Genomic DNA, 20,395 nt, shown 5'->3' on the forward strand with positions numbered 1-20,395 from the left:
CAAATGTTTTTTCACACACCGTTTGAGACACGTGATATTACATTTCTTAAAGTAAGTAAGTGAGAGACGTGATAGTCCAGTGAATATGACATCTGCCTTCAATTCGGAGGGTGTAGGTTCGAATCCGGTCAGGGGCATGCACTTGCACCTCCAACTTTTCTGTTATGTCTCAATCGGTGAAAAAAAAAATTTTAATGAAATCTTCAAAGTCTGTCCACATTTGGCCAGCGTGGTGGACTAAGGCCTAACCCCTCTCATTCTGAGAGGAGACTCGTGCTCAACAACTATGATATATTTTTCCATACTATACGCCTCCGTAGACGCTCCATAGGTTCAACGACCGCTACGCGTATAACGTTTTAAACGTGATTAACTGTTCCGAGATAACCATCACGAGGACGTGTCTGTCTGTGTGCTGGACGAGTTTCATATTTATTGTGGTTGTGTTTATTTTTGGGTGTTCTTCGTAACCATACAAATCTATAATATTATATAGCTGTAGAGTTCGTTTGGTTGAACGCGCTAATACGCGCTAATCTCAGGAACTACTGGTTGGATTTGAAAAATTCTTTCAGTGTTAGATAGCCCATTTATCGAGGAAGGCTATAGGCTATATACTATCCCCGTATTCCTACGGGAACGGGAACCACGCGCCTCATATTGTCTCTAATATAGCTGCAAACTGCCGTGAAGTTTGCTCGTTCCAAGATTTTGACATATTTCTTAGGAGAAAGAAAAGTTAATTAGGTGATCAAACATGATCCAAAGCTACATACATGATCCAAAGCAACATAGGTTAAGTAAAAGTTATTAGATTATGGGGTTCTGTCGGTTCGGTCGTTGGTTCAGTTCCCGACCATCTAAGCTATTTGAATATAAAGAAAAGATTTTCTTGGTAAGTTTCCCCACAAAGGAAAAGCGAAATGTTGGTCGCATATAAAACTAATTTAGACGTCCTCCGTGGATTTACAAGACGGAGGTCCTGGGTTCGATCCCCGGCTGGGCCGATTGAGGTTTCCGAAGCCGTAAGCGATTTAGCGTTCCGGTACGATGTCGTGTAGAAAATGGAAAGGGGGTGGATTTCATCCTCCTACTGACAAGTTAGCCCGTTTTCATATTAAATTGCATCATCACTAACCATCAGATTGTAGTTATGGGCTAACTTACAAGTTACAAATACATTATTATACAAAGAATAAAAAAAAGATATCATATTTTCTTTAAAAAAACAATGCCATTTTCCAAATTGATTCTGACATGAAGAACTCCTATTAAAATCTGTAGTAGATGGCAGTAGTGTTCATGATTTTCAAAATTTACTCTTCTTTAACTGCTCTCTTCCTCAGTTTAGTAGTGAGTTAAAATAAATTGATAATGATGATTTTCAAAATTGCAACCCTAAACATTCAACCCTACGTATTTTGTGACCAAACAGTGCGTTCCCAAAGTTTGTCGATCTCCGCACTTTCGCACAGGGGTCGCGGGTTCGGTGTCGGGTTACGGCAATCGGCTTACAAACGCCATGGGAGCCGACACCACACCGTGGATGGATTTGCTCTAATGAGCAGTTTTAGTTCCATGGTGGATACGGTTTGTTATGTTTTCCCATAGATTATTTGTGTTTCTATTTCTTACATATAGAGTGGATCTTTTTATTGTTATTTTTATGCCTAATTTTCTTCATGATTTTAAAGTTGGATCATTAAATTTCTAGTTACACTTATAATAAAAATTACTAACTGATGGATCGCTTTGGTTGCAGTATTTTATATAAGAAAATTGATTTTAGTCAAAAGGTTCCTAGATAAATAAAGGTGAAAATGATTGAAAAAGTTGAAATTTGTGACACATTCTAGCTAATCGGTTGATTGTCGTGAAAGTTTATAATATAATCTTTCTTTTCTATTCTCTTTTTGTTTTTGACAAGATTATTATTTGCCTATTTTTTTTAATTAGTCGGAAAGACTGTGTTTTACTCAGGAGTGGATACGACAATGGTCCACTGGGTGGGGATCTAACCAAGACCTCTAGGGGATGTATTCGATTACTTTATCATTGAGCTATTGACGCTTTCGAGCAGTGCTTTTTTAGAACATGTAAAGACTATTCACTTGACTGAGTCCACATCTTATGGTACCTAAGTAAAATTGCAGCATTTTGTGAAACGCGTTTTCCCAAAAGATTCTTGACTAAATAAATTGTAAGTCACTCAAGTCGCATTCACGACTGAGTTAAAAAAGTTACAAACAGTAAGAAGACACTGCCAATTCCATTACATTAAGTTAATTTTCATTCTCTTGACTTTTCACACGTCACCCCAGTAGTGTTTGTACACTCATTTGGGGGTGTATTAGTGAGTATTAGGGGTGTGTGTGTGTGTGCGTGGGCACGAGATGAATTAGGGGATTAGGCACTGCATCATGCAACTGCACTCTGATTTTGCACGCCGATAACTGTTACACAGGGTGTTCTTTTAAATACGCTTTTATTAGCTTCAAAATGTCCTTCCAGCTTCCTTTTTGCCATCTTTGTATACCATCAAGCATAACGCATCATCTATATCATCATCAGATCAGCCGATGGACGTCCACTTAGGCCTTTTGTAGGGACTTTCAAACATCACGATCGTGAGCCGCCTGCATCCAGCGAATCCCTCCGACTCGCTTGATGTCGTCAGTTCACCTGGTCGACGAACACTGTGCTATCTAGTGCGGGGTCGCCATTCCATCACATTGGGACCCAAACGTTCATCGACTCTTCAAACTATGTATCCCACCCATTGTCACTTCAGCTTCGTGACTCATTGAGCTATGTTGGTGACTTTGATTCTGCATGGTTATTTTGGCTTATAGCATCTGGGCGCTGTTTTTGACTAAAATAACACAATTACTATTTTATCGTGTTTTCTGATTATATTATCAAATGTAACAGATTTTATGTTTGTTATTAACAAGAACCAATGATAGTTCGCTTTATAACTAGATATTAAATTTTCAGAAACTAAAACTGTGTCTGTAACTACTTGGTTGTTGCTTGTTATTGCTCAGTTACTGCTCAGTTGCCTGAATGAATTTGGGTGAAAAATTGCACAAAGATAGATTATAGTCTGGTTTGGACATAGGCTAATCTTTATCCCGATTTTTACAAAAGTGGGATCTACGTATAAGTTATAAAATAAATTATTATTCAAAAAAATTCTAATTACTTTTGTTTTGAATAGTAGATCTTGTTAAAACATGTCCGTTCGTACCTCATCTATCAGGTTCATTCATATTTATGATTCCAAAAGATCATTGGCAATTTATAGCTAACCATGTTACACTTGACAATATATGCTAATGTGGAACATTGTACCGTTACACCAATTATTTAGGAAGTATTTTTATACTAGCTAATCCCTGACTTTACGTACCATTTATAAATTATTCTAATGTTAAGAGTCTCTAAAAATATTTTAATGGTAAAAGTGGATTGGATAACAAATGAAACTAAACTTTATTGTATTCTTTCTCAAAAAAATAATATAAAATAATAATAAATTATGTGGAAAATGCCCAGGTTGACAATTCTCAAGTTGACAAATTCAACCTGAGAATCCTGGTAGATTTTCAGTATCTTGTGTTTGTTATAATATTGACATTTATATCTATATCTGCATTACTAAAAAAAAGAAAAAATCATTTTTTTTCAAGATTTTGTTGTTTCAAAAATCCATTTCAAGGGCGGAATACGTTTGAAAATCTTTATTATTTTCATTGAAATCTACCGAAACATTTTAGAGATAAACACACATATTGAAAATTCCGAAAATAACATTAATATATTTACTGTAAAAAAACAATATCACAGACAAACACAGTTTTATTTATTAGTACATAATCTATACCGAGCACTTGTTTGTGCTCAGAAGAGCAAAGACAAGTTGGTATGAAACTTTAATCTAATTAAATAGATTATGTTGACAGATACGGCGTAATAAATCGTTAGGGAAGTTCAAATTATAATTTGCGTCTACCGGCATTATACGAAATTTCCTAGATAGATTATAATCTACATTTCTCAGAGACACTTATGTAATGTAAGTTATCATGCTTCTCAAGTCCAGTTAGTTGTAACATTTTTAATAAGTTATCTTATAATATTTTTAATAATAAAAATTTTGACATTTATATTCCGAAGATTTTAATTTATTTTTTGGGAAAATAATTTTGAGTTATTTTTATCAAAAAAGGTTGTTACTAATGCAAAAATATTTTCGTTTCGATACTTATTTCCAGTTTAAACACTAAACCAAAAATGAAATTTGGCACAGCGATATCCTGGAGATGTATGCTAAAACCTTTTTTTTTTGTAGAAATCCAAAAATTTCTTTAAAAAATTTAAATATGCTAACGAAGCTCCAAAGTTAATTGTTAGAAATAGTGATACATACAGTTTACTGTTTGTAGGTAACAGGGTATAATGATATTGTAGGATGTGTTTGTAGGATGTGCTGAGTGTAAGATCAGCTGAGACATCTGTCATCTAATAACATAATCGTAAATAACAACACCCTGTATGACACAGTAACGCAACGTCGAGGGGTAGCGGGTAATGGTGTAAGAGTAATTTTATTACTTTGCCCCCATTACCATCACAATGCACCTACCGGCCTGCGCGGTGCATGCTCGGGGAGCGGCGCGCGCTCCGTCATACTCATCCTCATGATGTCGAGCTGCGTTTGAATATTTACACCCGCAGTCTCTGTAGCCCTAGTACCGTGTTCTAACATTACTATGTTGGCCTGGTAATCCGATTATAAAAAAAATCAATTTCTAGTTAGTTATGTCTGTCTGCCTTTATGTTACGTTGTCAACTTAATCATCATCATCATATCAGCTGACGGACGTCCACTGCAGGACATAGGTCTTTTGTAGGGACTTCCAAACATCACGATACTGAGCCACCTGCATCCAGCGAATCCTTGCGACTCGCTTGAGTCAGTCCACCTGGTGGGGGGTCGACCAGCACTGCGCTTTCTAGTGCGGGGTCGCCATTCCAGCACTTTGGGACCTATGTTCGAGCTATGTGCCCCGCCCATTGCCACATCAACTTCGCAACTCGTTGAGCTTTAACCAATGTTACTCAGTATTTACTGTACATTTGAAACCTATTCTCTCTACCATCAAACCTGAACTGATATCGATGAATTTCTTTTTTTTTGTATTAAAATGGTTTCAAAATCTTTATGATCAAATTGATCTCATTTCTATTGAAGTATAGTTTGACAACTTCTTGGTTTAATGGCTTGCAAGGAGTACAGCTAGATTTCGTTTTCATTAGTTTTAACGATTTTAATAATAAAAATGGTTGAGTCACATAGCCTATTCATCTTAGAGATAACAACGTATAGGATTTAGCTTAATTTCCGCACGAATAAACCTCCGTGCAACGGATCGCCGTACACCGAGACGTGTACCCATGACGCGACGCACCGAGAATTAATTAAGCGTATATACTCAAGATAGGAATCAGTGGTGTGGCAGGTGATTAAATAAATACTAGTTGGAGTTTCTAATTAATATGCCAGACGCAAGCCCGATAAGCGGAGTCGAGACATCTCTCGCGGTTCCTGCGCGCCTGGTGTTGCGATTAACACGTTATTATAATGAGCTAGACGAATTTGTCTCGTCTGTCTAGAAGTACTTGGGATCTAGGACCCCTTTGAGATAGCTGAGCGAAATAGCGGAGATCCTATTTGCTTTTGGGATTTGACTCTTGCTAATTTTCATTAGTTAACTTGATTCCTGGTAACAGGGTAGACTGTTAGTTAATTAACGTGGTCTCCAAAATAATTTACTTATGAACAACAAAAAAGAAGGATTTTCTTAAGAGAGTATGCTTAGGGACTCCACGATCTTATTTTTTCTTCTCCTTTCTACTATATAACACCAAGAAACTGTGAACGATGACACGCTTGCATGGCTGATTTCTTAGGGGCTTCACACCGAAGGTTCCTAATTCCAAGATCTTAAGTGTGGGATTGCCCCCTTCAGTATCTATATTTTAGCCACCTGTTAACTCCACAAAACGCACAAAAGAATAAGTACTTTTTACTCAGTTGTATCCCAAATTAGATATTATCATTGGTTATATAAGTACCCGTCTTAATTGCAGCAAAGCGCAAGCTTACTTTTTATAAGCAAAGTTATAGTTTATTGCCGCCATTTTTATATTGTTCATAGTACTCTCTATATTTTATTATTTCTGTGAACCTCGTGCTGTTTTATATTACGAAAGTTATTACAAATAATAATTGGTGTTTTGTAACAATTTAATACCGTTGTTGAAATCGGATTAGCGTTATCTGGATTTGTTCTGGTCAGATCGATAACCTGTTACACCTTAGCTCTATTCGAAGTCAAGTTTCATTTATTTTTATCAAAGCCTATAAATAACAAAAAAAGAAACCAAAGATTGTTTAATGTTAGATAGTTATTTCTACAATATCGCCTGATGGTAAGCAATAATGCAGCGTACGGTGAAACGGTCTACCTAGAAGATGCTAATACACTCTTGACGTAATGTTACCAAAATTTGGATAGGTGGTATGTAAAACAGAAGCTGAAAGGACATTCCAAAGAATAAAAAATATGTTAGAAATGCTGTAAAGATGTAAAAAAATATGCCTTTGATCGGGGAGCTACTTAAAAAAACCTATAAAAAAAACATGATATGAATCAATTAAGATTAACATAATATGGATAAGTGTGGTGTGACGATTAAAAGGCGCCATTCTTTCAAATGTATTGCTAGATTTTTCTTGTTATATTTAAAAAACCCCTCCTGTCTGGTTACCATTTAGTGATTCCAACTTTTATGTTTTACCGCCATTCAATAGTGCTCTCAAAAACATAAGATCTGCAAAAGAATGCGTCAATAGGTATTCAAAAGATTTGTTAGTACAAGTTACTTTCAACAAAAGACATTAGGCATATTCTGTAATATTTCAATCATGATAGAATAGAATTAATAGCCATCCTAAGGATTAAACAAGAAACATTTTAAACAAATGAACTTAGGACTTTTTTACAAACAACGAGTGTAGAAACAAACGCTTTTTTATTTACAAGGAGCACAGAAATAAGAAGCAGCTCTCACCCCGCCCGGTGCTGATTCGATTTGTTCCTGTCCCGGTGAATATTTGATGCGGCTCAGTGCACACTAATTTGTTTATCGTGTTAGCTTTTGTTGCTTACACGTAGCGATTTCGAAGTGAATTTCACGTTAATTATTCAGAAGAGCACACGCCTACACGCGATCAAGAAACGTTTCGTTCTCAACTATTCTCGGATGAAATTTATCCAGCTTTTATTTATTATTTTGTTAATCCCCAAAGGGAAGCTCTGGGGCGTTACACGTTTTGTGTCTTTACTTATCTTCGTTATAATAACTTTCAATGTATGCTTTTTTTATTACTACCATGACCACATATCTATTTTTGTATTTTGATATTCATTCAGTTGATTATTAGCTATGCTACGAACACTAAATCGTAGTACGTATCATGGTCAGGTTTTAGTAGTTCTAGGGTATACAATACCATAGGGTATAGAGGATGTGTTGCATTAATGTGATGTGAGATTATGTTTTATTCTGTGCCTTAAGTATATAAACCTAATACTTCAACAGTAGACCTGTAAACCGACAAAAAAAAGAAAAAAACGATCGAATGAGAAAACAAATCAGCGTTGTGCTGTATACTTTTAGGGCTCTGAACTTATAGTACGTACAAATACGGATTATTTAGAAGCAATACAGGATTTATATATTTTAAATATCTACAAAAAAGTTATTTCGTTTTTTCAGGGGATGCCAGTAACGCGAGTATCGGCTCCGGCGAGGGTACGGGGGAGGAAGACGACGACACGAACGGAAAGAAGAACCAAAAGAAACGGGGAATCTTTCCGAAGGTCGCCACCAACATCCTTAGAGCGTGGCTCTTTCAGCACTTAACGGTAAGTCGCATGATCTTAATGACTACAATCTTACTTCAATCAGCATCTACAATATGGGTATCATAATCAGCACCCAGAATATGGGTATCTTCAAGTCAACAGTGAATAGACCTTCTAAGCAAGCGCGTTCTACCGTAGGCTGCCACATCGCTTACCATAAGGCATGAGTAAAATCAAGCGCTGGTCTATACAATACAAACAAAAAATATTTATTTAGTAAAAGATTTCATTAAAGAGACAGGCTCATAATTAGAAAAAATAAGGATCCTAAGAAAATTCTGTCAAAATTATGCATTTCAATTAAATACAAATAGCAATTAGTTGTTGTTGTTATCTATGTAATGTAAATATTTGAAGATAAAATCTTGACTGACATAATTTAACTTGAAATGAAAATATTCGCATGTTGTTAAATAGTAGTAGGTAAAGTTGTTTGCTAACATGCTTATAATCTGATCATTTACTAAATACAAATTTGAAATTTCAATGCAGATAAGTTTCATGAATTAAACAACAGTTAACGAAAAATGTAATTAAATGATCTATGAAATTATGATGTAGGTATTGAATATAAAGTTAATTTGTAGGGCGACAATATCTTACTAAAAAAATGCAAATAACAAAAAAGGGTTATTGAGAACATAATCAAATATAGATCTATAACCTACTAACAAAGTTAAGGAGTACCGAAATCATTACTGAATAAGCCTAATAGCTCTTTTAACTTCAGCATACGGAAAGTTGGAATCACCGAACGTCAGTCGAGACAATTGTACCGCTCGGCGGGAGTGGGGAGGAGGGGAAACTGCGGAGTTTTCAATTAAAATTTTCCAGCGAGAGCAATAAATTTTTCATTGCGTAGACAAAGCGCGATCCTCTAAAGGCAGGCCGTTTCTACGAAAGCAATTAAAGCCGTCCCATTTGACGCCTCAATACGCGAGTTGAGCATTTTATCATAGTGATTGATGTGGAAAAATTAACACCATCATTATTGTCATTATCAGATTTTAATGACTGTACCAGTCCTATGTTCGTAAAGAAGAGAAGATTTGGAGCTCAGATCCATCACGCTCCTCAAATGTGGGGTTATAATTTTTTACTTGATAAAGACTGGAATCGCCGTGGTATCTTAATATACTCTACATACACGGAGGTGTAAAGACACCGACACATTTCAATTCTGGGACGGTACTACATTTTTTTTTCAGAAATAACCTCACTCTCCTACCCTAAGAATTGAATCTACTCATAGAATTGAAGTGATGAGTGATGAGTACATTCGTAAAGAAGAGAAGATTTGGAGCTTAGATCCATCACGCTGCTCAAATGTGGGGTTATGGGCTTACGGTTATAATTTTTGACTTGTAGACTGGACACACGGAGGTGTAAAGCCACCGACATTTCAACTCTGGGACGGTACTAAACATTTTTTCGGAAAAAACTCGCGGTCCAACCTAGGAATTGAACCTAGAAATTATAAACGCATAGGCTAACCATTACATCTACAAGTGAAATATAAGCAGATTAATGAATACTTAACTTAGTATTAGTAAACTTCATAGAGCACATATATAAATGATGAATAGTTTGTTTGTTTGCTATCCTCTCACTCAAAACTTGGCCAGTTTGAAAGAAGTGCTTACGTAGAAAGTACCCACTCAAATATTGTCAAAATTTCAAAACTTAGTTTGACCTGAACCAAGTAGTAGTAATGTACAATTTGACATAGAAAACAAAGCTATTCAATATTTAATATATAAGAAATTATACAGTATCACAGAAAACATATTATGTACAAGTACAGTATATTGATTTTTATAATAAGTCAGGTACAAATTTTGGAATAAAAGTTTATAAAAATAGCATAGGGACTCCAGATCCATTCAGCTGTTATCATACAAACAACCATCGAGCCCTTAGGTAAATTTTTGAAAATTAGGAACCAACGGCATTAGAAAACTTAAAAAGAAAGTCGTTTTCAAGTTATGAAATGACCAAAGGAATATGACGAGTATATACTCGTATATAAACTAATACAAATATATAGATAGATAGACCAGTGGACTCCATAGATGTAAAATGCACTGCTTACACCGACGACTCATTACAACTTGGAGAAATTCCCATTTTACAGTTTGCAAGTCTAATGCCTATCCGAGTTAAAAACCTTACCACTGATGAGCCATGGAGCGTACACTTTGGTCACAAACTCACAATTAAAGTATTACCTTTCGACGCCTCAATACGGTACGTGGACCTTTTATCATTGTGATTGATGATAAAAAATAAACATTAGCATAAGACGTTACCGGAGACCGGGCCGGTTGCACAGCGCTGCGTAGTAATTTCTAGAATGGCTTCTCCGTGGGGGGACGGGGGGGTGCAATTTCATTACCGGTCCGGATCCGCGCACATAAATCACCAGGCACGAAGAAACCCCGCTCAGCCCAGGTGACGCTCGGAGACTTCTAAGCCACTGCTGTTTCGCTTGACAATCCTACTTTCTTTATAGCTATAGATTTTAATTTTTCGTCGACTAGTTTTAAATTTGGAACAAATCTTCTAATGCTTGAGAGCTGTAGATTTTGTGATTTTTCGAGTAGTTTTAAACTTGGAACAAAAGTTTTATGATGCTGGCGAAATTTTGCGCTCTTTTTTTTTAAATTATTTATACTCCGAATTACCAAATACCCTTTCAATAGCTATTCTTTATAAATAGAATTTGTGATTATTTTGTCAACCATATATGAGCTGGAGCAAAATATTTATACTGCTTGCTATTTTAATTGCAAAATCAATTTTAATTTTTAAAATTTTGATGCGAAACGACAAAATACATTTGGTCTACAATGTCTGTAATTCAAATTCATAATTAAATAGTAAAATATACAGGAAGAAATTTTTTCAAGTACGGATATTTTTATATTTTGTACATAAACAAAATTTAATGAACACGTATTTTTTCTTTTTTTTTTTAACTCAACAATAACAAAGTTATCGTTAGCTAAAGTTTAAACATTTAAACAGAATTTGAGGGTCACCCTATCGCTGTACTAAGTAATAGCACAGTAATAGGCAACTACAAAATCAGCTGGTAGGTACTAGGTTAGCGAGCGCCCGCGCCGAGGGCCGTTGACCTTTCTACGTTTATTTTTGTACCTATTATTTTTTATAATAATTAAAGGTCGTCACTTTTGAGTTGAGTATCGATTTTCCCTTCATACTTTATTGGGCTTAGGACCATCAATAATGCGTAGTAATAATAAAAATTATAAACTTTCGATTGGAATAATGAAATACAAATGATGATTATTATTACGCAAACTTTTGCATTAAAGGATGATTCGACTTAAATGCGCAAGCGACGGCAGATTGTCTGTCACTGGTCGCCCATCGGCAATTCGGCAGGCGTCCTCAGGGATTTTTCGATCCCCTCACCCCTGCCACCCCCGTCAGCCGAAGCCGAAGCGATATGACTACTGCCGGTATTTCTTTGTCGGCGTCTTACAAAGTGCCGCCAGCAGTTGCGCAGTTTGTTTGGGAATGTGTCCATTATTTTGTTATTTCTGAGACATAAATTGAAAAAAAAAATTACATAAAATGTATCGAACTGTTTGTAGATTTATGTTCTATTAATGATACAGAACCACGAAAAAAAATGTCCGCACTAAAGTCCGAATCACCCTGTATAATTATGTCTGTGATGTAAAAGTATTAATTTAAACACAAAATACCTAACGACTGTTTGCTTTCTTTCTGTAGAAATAAAGAAAGTCAATGACCATAAAAAGCATTGGATTTCCCATTTTAAGATTTTAAATCAGATCAGAAATACTTTGCTCGTAGAGTTTAGTTGAGTTAGAAGTTAAGCGTTGGCAGTCCAGAACTCATTTCCCAAAATTCAAATTCCCCGCTTTATTCCCAACTCTGTCGTAGTTTGAACTTTTAAAAAGTAGGTAACCGTCGACAATCGAATTAGGGGGCTTTTAGCGTTCCGTTTCGCGGGTTTTTGCGTGTCCCCGTCCACGTCCATTACCGCGTTCCAAATTACTTATAATTGCTTCGCTTAGCGCTAAGTGCTTTCATTACATGCCGCAGGAACGCTCTTCTGGTGTAGCACGTCAGTTTTACCCGAAATCTGGCATCCACTAGTGTCCGGTTATTGATACATTCACTAGTGTCCAGTTATTCATCCATCCACTAGAGTCCGGTTGTTTCTGGCGGCGTCACCACATGGCTCTACGGACGACCAGAGCTACGTTGGTAGACTCAGACCCACTAAAAGCACAGCGCTTGCTGAGTGGTGACAATTTTGGTACCACACATATTATCTTTGTATTTTATTTTCTATCGTTTTTTTTATGGCGGATGTCTTCTCTGTAATGTGTGTATGTCTATCAAATAAACAAATGATTGTTTCTTTCTTCCTTTTTATTCACCAAACCACTAGTGTCCGGTTATTCCAACATCTAAGCCATGATCGGAACTTGTCAGGGACAAATCAAGTGTTTGCACATGTCAGGAAAATTAGCAAACGAGTTGTCTGTTGCTTCGGAGATTTAGTACTGACGTCTGTAGTTAATTATTGGAACTGGTTGTTAGTTTTTATCTAACAGAAACGTTAACTTGCAAATATTAACATTATCACAACAGGTCTTAAATACTAATTAGATAGTAACTACCGAGTTTAAATGATCTTCCACTTGATACAAATTTATGTTATACTTAAATCGCGATAAAAATATGAGGGCAGGGGAAGGATGTTGAAAAACTACCCCCCGAAGCCGTTCGAAGAAGTGCGACCAAAACACTTATAGATATAAGATTTTAGACAAAATATTTTTAAACAAGAGCGCGGGTTAGTAAACAAAAAAAAACGGATAACACTGATAGGCACATGCAATAAGTGAAGTTATCGCTGACATTGTTAATTCTGATTTTGATAATGCCCCTGACTCTGTAGACACTGAACCTGACACCGATATATTTGTTATCAACCATTAACCGGCGCGAAATCGTATTTCACCGCGGGGTTGAACTGCTAAAATTGTTCGGTCGCAATGTGATTGGTGCGTTCGAAATGCGGTCGGACATAGACAATGCGTCATATCGGCGTCAAATAGCGCAGCGGGCCGTAGAACTGGCCGTGTTTGTAATATTCATTCGACTACGCCGCGGTGACAGCCACACCTGTGTGCCGCGACGATAAATAGTTCATCGCACACTGACTGTAAAGCCGCATAACAAATCAACAAAGGACGCTAAAGAGGTCTGTGAAACCCAAAGTTGAAGATCTAAGGTTGTTATTTGCTACATTCAACATTATATCAAATAACGATGATTAAATTGAATTTGAAAATATAAATAATAATGTACTTAAACAATACACATCACTATCTAGCCCCAAAGTAAGCATACAGAGTAGGTTGTGTTAGGGGTACTAAGATAGTTGATATTATAATATTCATATACTACATATAAATACTTATATAATGTATAAATATACACAGACACTGGAAAAAACCCATGTTCATCACACGAATATTTTCCAGTTGTGGAAATCGAACCCACGGTCGTGGATACAGAAAGCAGGGTCACTACCCACTGCGCCACGCTGTCGTCAAATATTTATAATCCTTATACACCATTTTTATAATCCTGTAAGAGTTAGAGAATCAAGATTTGATTTGGGTATGGATAATTAAACAAAGTTTTAGACTCTTTACTAAGTGTAGATACATGAAAAAGTTCCTAAATTGAAGTACAGAATGGCAATCCCTGTAAGAGATAATTACGTCCACACGTCAATTCGTTGAGACACATACTAGAAATTAAGTGACGTGCGGATTTCACTAGTGTAGCTCACGTTAGCAGCAGTCTGCGATAAATCGCGTAACAAGACCAATTTGGAGGCAAATGAATTCAATGTCACAGTCGAATCTTTACAACGGATATGGATATTTGATTTGCGATTACAACGATCGATGTCGTGTTACACTCCGGGACGTCGATTGAATCGAACGAGCGCATAGCTAATTCGGCATCGCACGGTTATAAAACCAAAAAAGGAGATGTGATCTCGCTAGTTGGAAACATTCGAGCGTGGTGCCATTTAAATTCAACGCGGCGCATGCAATATTGGTAACAATCCCAGCGACCGTGGCTGTAAACGGTATGAATTTTAAAACTTTGCGATCTAGTTCGTTCTGTCCATTTGAATTTGAATTTCATTGATCCGGGTGGGTTGCGGGTTTTGTGTAATTTTACATTTCCCGCGCCGGTTTTTTGAGCGTGTGAAGAATCGGAATCGGTATCGTTAACTGAATAGAATTTGCCCTTAATGCCAATTATTTTTATCAGCACATTTATGTTTTCTTGGTGTCCTCAAAGCATACTTAACTGGAATGTTATATCTATAGCTTCCTTGGCAACGCCTGCCCTATGATAGCATTTAACAGACTTCCTAGTGTAACTCAGTACTTTTAAAATTCTTAAATTATTAAAGTTCAAAACGTATAATCAACGTTTATCTTTACTTCAAAAGAATGAGGAAATCTGCATACCTGAGAACTTTCTTAATTATCTGCGTGTGTGAAGTCAGTCAGTGTTTTAATTGGGCCAGCGTGGTGGATTATTGGCCTAACCCCTCTCTATAATATATGGGTTGATAACGCTATTACCAAAGATGCGAGATAGCACTTACCTCAAAAACTGCTGCAATGGTTTTAATAAAAGCTCCAAATAACTTAAAGGTTTTCTTTATCACACAATTTCTAATACCCACTTTATCGGAAAGAAGTACTAGGAGTCCATAATAATATACGCGTGTCATACATAATCCAGCTAATCATCAATCTATCCTTCCGGGGTTACGTACCTGCGTACGTGTCTCCCCCGGAAAATACCCGGAATAATATTGAATAACGGCATCTCACAAATCCTACCTTGGGACTTTAAGCCCTTTGCTTGGGGGCTAAAAATAATTATAAGGCAAAGTAATCCCGCGACACGAGCGCGCCGCGCCGCGTCTCGACTATATTGTTTTTGGATACTTTACATCTGTTTTCGACGTTTTCATTTGATCTGACAAAATATTATTGTGCTAGCTATTAATTTGAGATAAAAAATTGGTAATTTTAACCGACTAAAATCTGATGATGATGATGATGATCTGCGATCGGTTCAAATCATTTTTTTATTCACCTATTAATTGGTCCAATGCAAGCAATCGATTTTTCTTTTGTAGAAATGATGGGCCTGTATTACAATGTAGGCATATTTCTAAGATTAGATTCACACTCGCGTGTTACAAAGTAAAATTTAAACTCCATACCTTCTCTTAGTCAATAAACCTTCGCAACATAACAGGCTAAAAATAAAAATGAAAACTAAAAATCCATCTTTTGCTCGGATCTTTTGTAATCATGCCCCGCTTCAAGCACGCAAACATAATTTTGTGTGACAAGCTCACATAATATTAATAGAGAGCGGGGAACATCCTAGCGGAGGAGATATGGCGAAACGCGGAATTCCTAGCGCGGTGTTGAGTTACGTTCATATCGGGTTCGCTTTGAGAACCACCGCACCGGAATGGAAGCATCGCAGAACGCCGAAAGAATTTATACTTTATTTATGCTAGTACACTGTCTCCTTTGTTATGCCCGCCTAGTACTTTACGATTATTATGGGAGCATGTCAAGTCGATGGGAAAATCTATGGCTAATAGAATCGTTGACCTGATCATGTGTTTACTATACATCCAAATAACAAGACCACCATAATTTATCAGCCTAGGCTTTGCATTATTATAGGAAAGGGGATATGGAGCTTAGACCCACCATGCTGTTCCAATGCGGGTTGGTGAATTTCGTAACGATCACTAAAATATGTTGATGATAATTACCGGGATTAACGTGCACTTCCAGACAATTCGGTTATATTACCACAAACTTCTCAACTTCTGGCTGTAAAATTGCAAATGGTGTTAAGTACCTATTAAAGCATTAAACGGAAAAATATAGACATCTCAGTCTAACTCATAGTGCAATCTCTCTATTTCACGTACACACTCTATTTCCGACAGATCCGAATTTCCTGTCCGTCCCGGTAAGGCATTAAGCGGCGACTTAAAAAGTGGGATCTCCCAGGATAGGCGGAAATGACTTCTGTCGCCCTCTAGCGACGGATAGCGATGTTAAATATTTTTGGAAATTTTCGCTTACAAAATCACATAAAACTGTCTCCATTAGCTGTTATGATATTCTATTTAAATGTCTGTTGAATCAATTGAATAATTTTATATATTTTTATTTATTAATATAAAATTTTTAGTATTTTTATTTCATTTCGTATGATACTAATAATTATTTACAGAAAAAGCCACAAACCTATTATTAACCGACTTAAAAAATGAGGAGGGTCTCAATTCATACGCATCTTTTTTTATACATACACAAAAGTGCATGTAAAATATACTTGTTACTTAAACTGCTCTACAAAAAGCCAAAGAAAATTAAAGAAGATATATAATTTTTGACATTGACTTTGAAACAATAAATTAACTACACAAATAGTACATCCTCACAAACAAACTCCACAGCAATTTCGCCGACAAACAAGACTTTATTTCGTCACCAAAAAAAAAAGAAGACCCGGCAACTTAATTCTTGGAAGATACCCTCAGTGTCGAGTCCAATATTAATAAATTCTCATTTTCAGGATTCGTATGCAATTTGCCCCCATCTCCTCCGAGTGGAACTTACGACTCGCCCTTACCCTAAATAAAGCAACGGAGGCTCGCTCGCTACGTTTTTCAGCGAAAAACGAACGAAATTGAGCCATATTTTGAGGTATCCACCTTATTGGATTAATGGCTGAACTCTACAGCCTCCATTGCCTCCATTGCCAAAATGTTCGCAGGGTACCAATGATGTTTTAAATGTGAATATTATTAACACTACGGTTTACATATTATAAATATACTTTGGGTAGAACGAGGATGATTCTCCAAATATCAGTTTTTAAAACAATTTCAATATTTCATTTAATCATAAATTAAAATCGAAATTATTTGAATTTAATACTATTATTTTATTACTTAAGTAAGAGAGCAACTGTTGAGCATAAATATGGATTAAAATTAATATTATTACTTAATTAATTTATTAAATGTGGGTTTTTCTAAAGCAAAAGATCAACTAAGTTTCTGGTCAGCTCTTCTCAGCACAGCCTATATTTCAAATTGATGGTAGTAGAGATTCATAGTCCATAGTTCAAAGATTTGTTTTTTTATTGCAATTACTTCTGCTAGTTCGATCATCATGAAATTCTTTACTCGTTATAGTAGGTACAGAAGAAGGCAAAAAATATTGACATAGACAGAGTATAATACAGAAAAAACTTTTGCTACGGATACATTTTATTAAAATGCGAGTGAAACTGCGGGCAAAACTTCTATGTATTTTATTTAGCTCCTATTTTCCCAAAGGAGGAAAATACCATCGCCTATACTTTCCCGTACAAAAATAAATATATTATATAAAACGTACACCCTCTTCAGAATCTCGAGATGCAAACAATCGACAACTTTACCGAAGTAATCTCGCGGCTGGCAAATAGATTTTCATGTCAATATTGTCCCAGCATAACCCTTTAATAGCGAGCGCCAACATGGCTGCCTATGCAAACTGATAAGGGCGCAAGGGACCCCAGTAAATATGACTATCGAATGACAAGTATTAATTAAGGGAAGAAAAAGTACAAAGTTATCTTTACACTCACGCTGTTTGACTATTCGGTTGGAGGTTTTATAGGGTCGCGAACACCCTTAGCACGTTTTTAACAAACCCACGGTTTGTTCTTTGTTTTAAATAAACTAGTGGTTTGCTACCATTTTTTATGAAATGCCTAGATATTTGTCTCTATCTCTCGAGGTGTTTGTTGTAGACATCACTAAAATGGGTCAAAACATCATCATAATCATTAATAGCCGATGGACGTCCACAGCTGGACATAGGCCTCTTGTATAGACTGCCAAACAAAAAGGCTCCCTGCAACCCGCTTGATGACCTCAGTCCACCTAGTGGGGGTCGACCAGCACTGTGCTTCCCGGTGCGAGGTCGCTTTTCTAGCACCTTGGGACCCCAGCGTACATCGGCTTTTTGAACTATGTGCCCTGCTTATTGCCACTTCAGCTTCGGGACTCGCTAAGCTATGCCAGTGACTGTCAAAATATATTAAGGATTTATTATTGTTTTATTTATTTATATTTATTTTTATTAGATTTTTCATTAGGTTGCCTTGGCATAGATCACTTGTTAGCGATAAGGCCGCCTTTTGTGCATTTTTGTAAATAGTTTGTATTTTTTTCTGTTTTCTGTGCGGTGTACGTATTTTCATTTATCTCATTATTGTAATACAAAATTGTTTAAATTACCAAACAGTCGGAACATTTAATTATAAGTTCACATAAACAACTATCAGTGTAACTTGACAAATTAATAGAACGTGAAAACTCAATAAAATATACATTTCATTCGCAAAGTAAGTATTTCTTAAAGGCATTCCTCAATTTTCGCACGAATCGATAGCCAACATACATCAAACAACCCTTGATCGTCCGAATTTCTGGACCCCACATCCTGTAACCTGAGACCGTCCACTCCCAGATATCTTATCTTAACGACCCACCCGCGGGGGTCACTCCGACCCCCTAGATCCGCTACGTAGATATGAAACGGGCAATTTTGGTCAACTCGACCCACTATGCTCTCCGGAACGATACTTGTTGTTTAGAAGTAATTGTGTGTAATACAGACTATTTAATCTTGATATTATTCCGGCGATATGAACGCTCTATTAGACGTAATGTTTATAAGGGAAATTGGTCAAGCGCTGTTGTGTTTGTGGGACTAAGTGTAATCTGTGTTTCACTATTGTTTGGCATTCAGGTGGTTATTTGCAATGCAGGTAAATGCCAAGTAAATCGAAAACATTTAGCTACATTATTATATCAGACAGGCATATTTGGAATAGTGATTCCGTATGTTTGCGTAAAAGATCCAAATTACTTCTTGTATAACTTTACTTTACTTTTATTAAATAATTCCAAATTATTTTCCAAATACGAACGATTTTCAATTTCGATTCAAAATCTTGTCCATCTCTCATATACTTTGCATGATATATCTTTACTGACTTCGTCTATATTAAAGGACATAAAGAAATTAAATTAAACGTTACCGCCATAAACCCAGATTATTATCACGCCATAAATAAAACAAAAGGACGACAGGCGGAAAAGAAAACATAATCTAACCCGTGCGATATGAGTGCGTGTACCAGGCCACCATAAGTTAGGAGATACGCAATATCCACAATCCTCGAAAGAAGTTCAGCCTCTTTGATTAATGTATGCCCGTGTCACGGTTATATTGCAAGAATTTATTCGCAAGGGAGTACGTCACAGGCGTTATTGCAAATCTAGGGTATATTAAAAGGGCGGCGACACACGCCCATGTGACACCTGTGTTTAAAGGGCTTTAGGAGGATGTATTCTTTCCTTTACACGCTACCAATAAATGGTAAATAGTAGAACAGCGAATACAATATATATAAAACGTCTTGCACTTTGTCGGAATAAACTTCTTTCGATAACTATGGCATAGAGTCGTTTTGATTGTATTAAGGTACATAAATATTTGACTTGTACTTGTATTTGTTTTAAATGTAACCTAGCTGTATTCTAAAGGGTTTAAAAAATGCACCTACCAATACCACTTCCCATCGAAACCCTTCCTAATAGGTTTGAGTGTTTCCACCGATGAATGTTTAATAAGGAAATGAACCCTTCAACTTATGGTAACCTGGTGGCTGCCCGATGGCTTTTTTAAACGGAGGGTAGTTTAACTGTTTATGGGATAATGGGGATAGAAAGGGTTGATTTTTATTTTATAGCGAAAGTATTGGGTGTTTTCTGAAATAGATATAGGATAAAGCTTTTAACGAAAATGAGAAAATTCTTTAGGTTTATAAAAAGCTCGTATAGTGTAACTTAATATTTTTTATGATATTTACTCGAAGATGAAAACTGGATCTGATCATTGAAATAAATAAATGAAAAAATATTAGTTAATAAAAATATCCTTTTTTATAATATATAATTGTAGATATAGTATAGTATTAATTAATTATTTGTAGTAATAATAAATTGTCGATCAAAATACTTTTCTTCATGGATTTTTTTCTTGTTTTATTGGTTTGATATTATTTTGATTAATATTTGATAATAATTATTGTAGGAGTAGGTGTGTTCTTAGATTAATAAAAGCGAGTGGAGCTATCATTTAACCTGATAAAGGTTCTCTGAAAAATTAAAAAAAAAAACAATCTTTTGTTTC

General features: G+C 36.1%; 1 protein-coding gene across 4 annotated transcripts in view; it reads left to right on the forward strand.

The window, feature by feature from the left end:
- LOC112054591 (homeobox protein homothorax) overlaps positions 1-20,395 on the forward strand; it is a 430,497-nt gene that overhangs the window by 277,585 nt on the left and 132,517 nt on the right. For all 4 annotated transcript variants that reach the window (XM_052888253.1, XM_052888254.1, XM_024094433.2 and 1 more), the window contains exon 10: positions 7,849-7,997. In XM_052888253.1, the coding sequence (XP_052744213.1) occupies positions 7,849-7,997 (149 nt within the window). The remainder of the gene's footprint in view (positions 1-7,848; positions 7,998-20,395) is intronic.

Source organism: Bicyclus anynana, chromosome 21 (assembly GCF_947172395.1).
Source record: "Bicyclus anynana chromosome 21, ilBicAnyn1.1, whole genome shotgun sequence".
NCBI classification, from domain to species: Eukaryota; Metazoa; Arthropoda; class Insecta; order Lepidoptera; family Nymphalidae; genus Bicyclus; species Bicyclus anynana.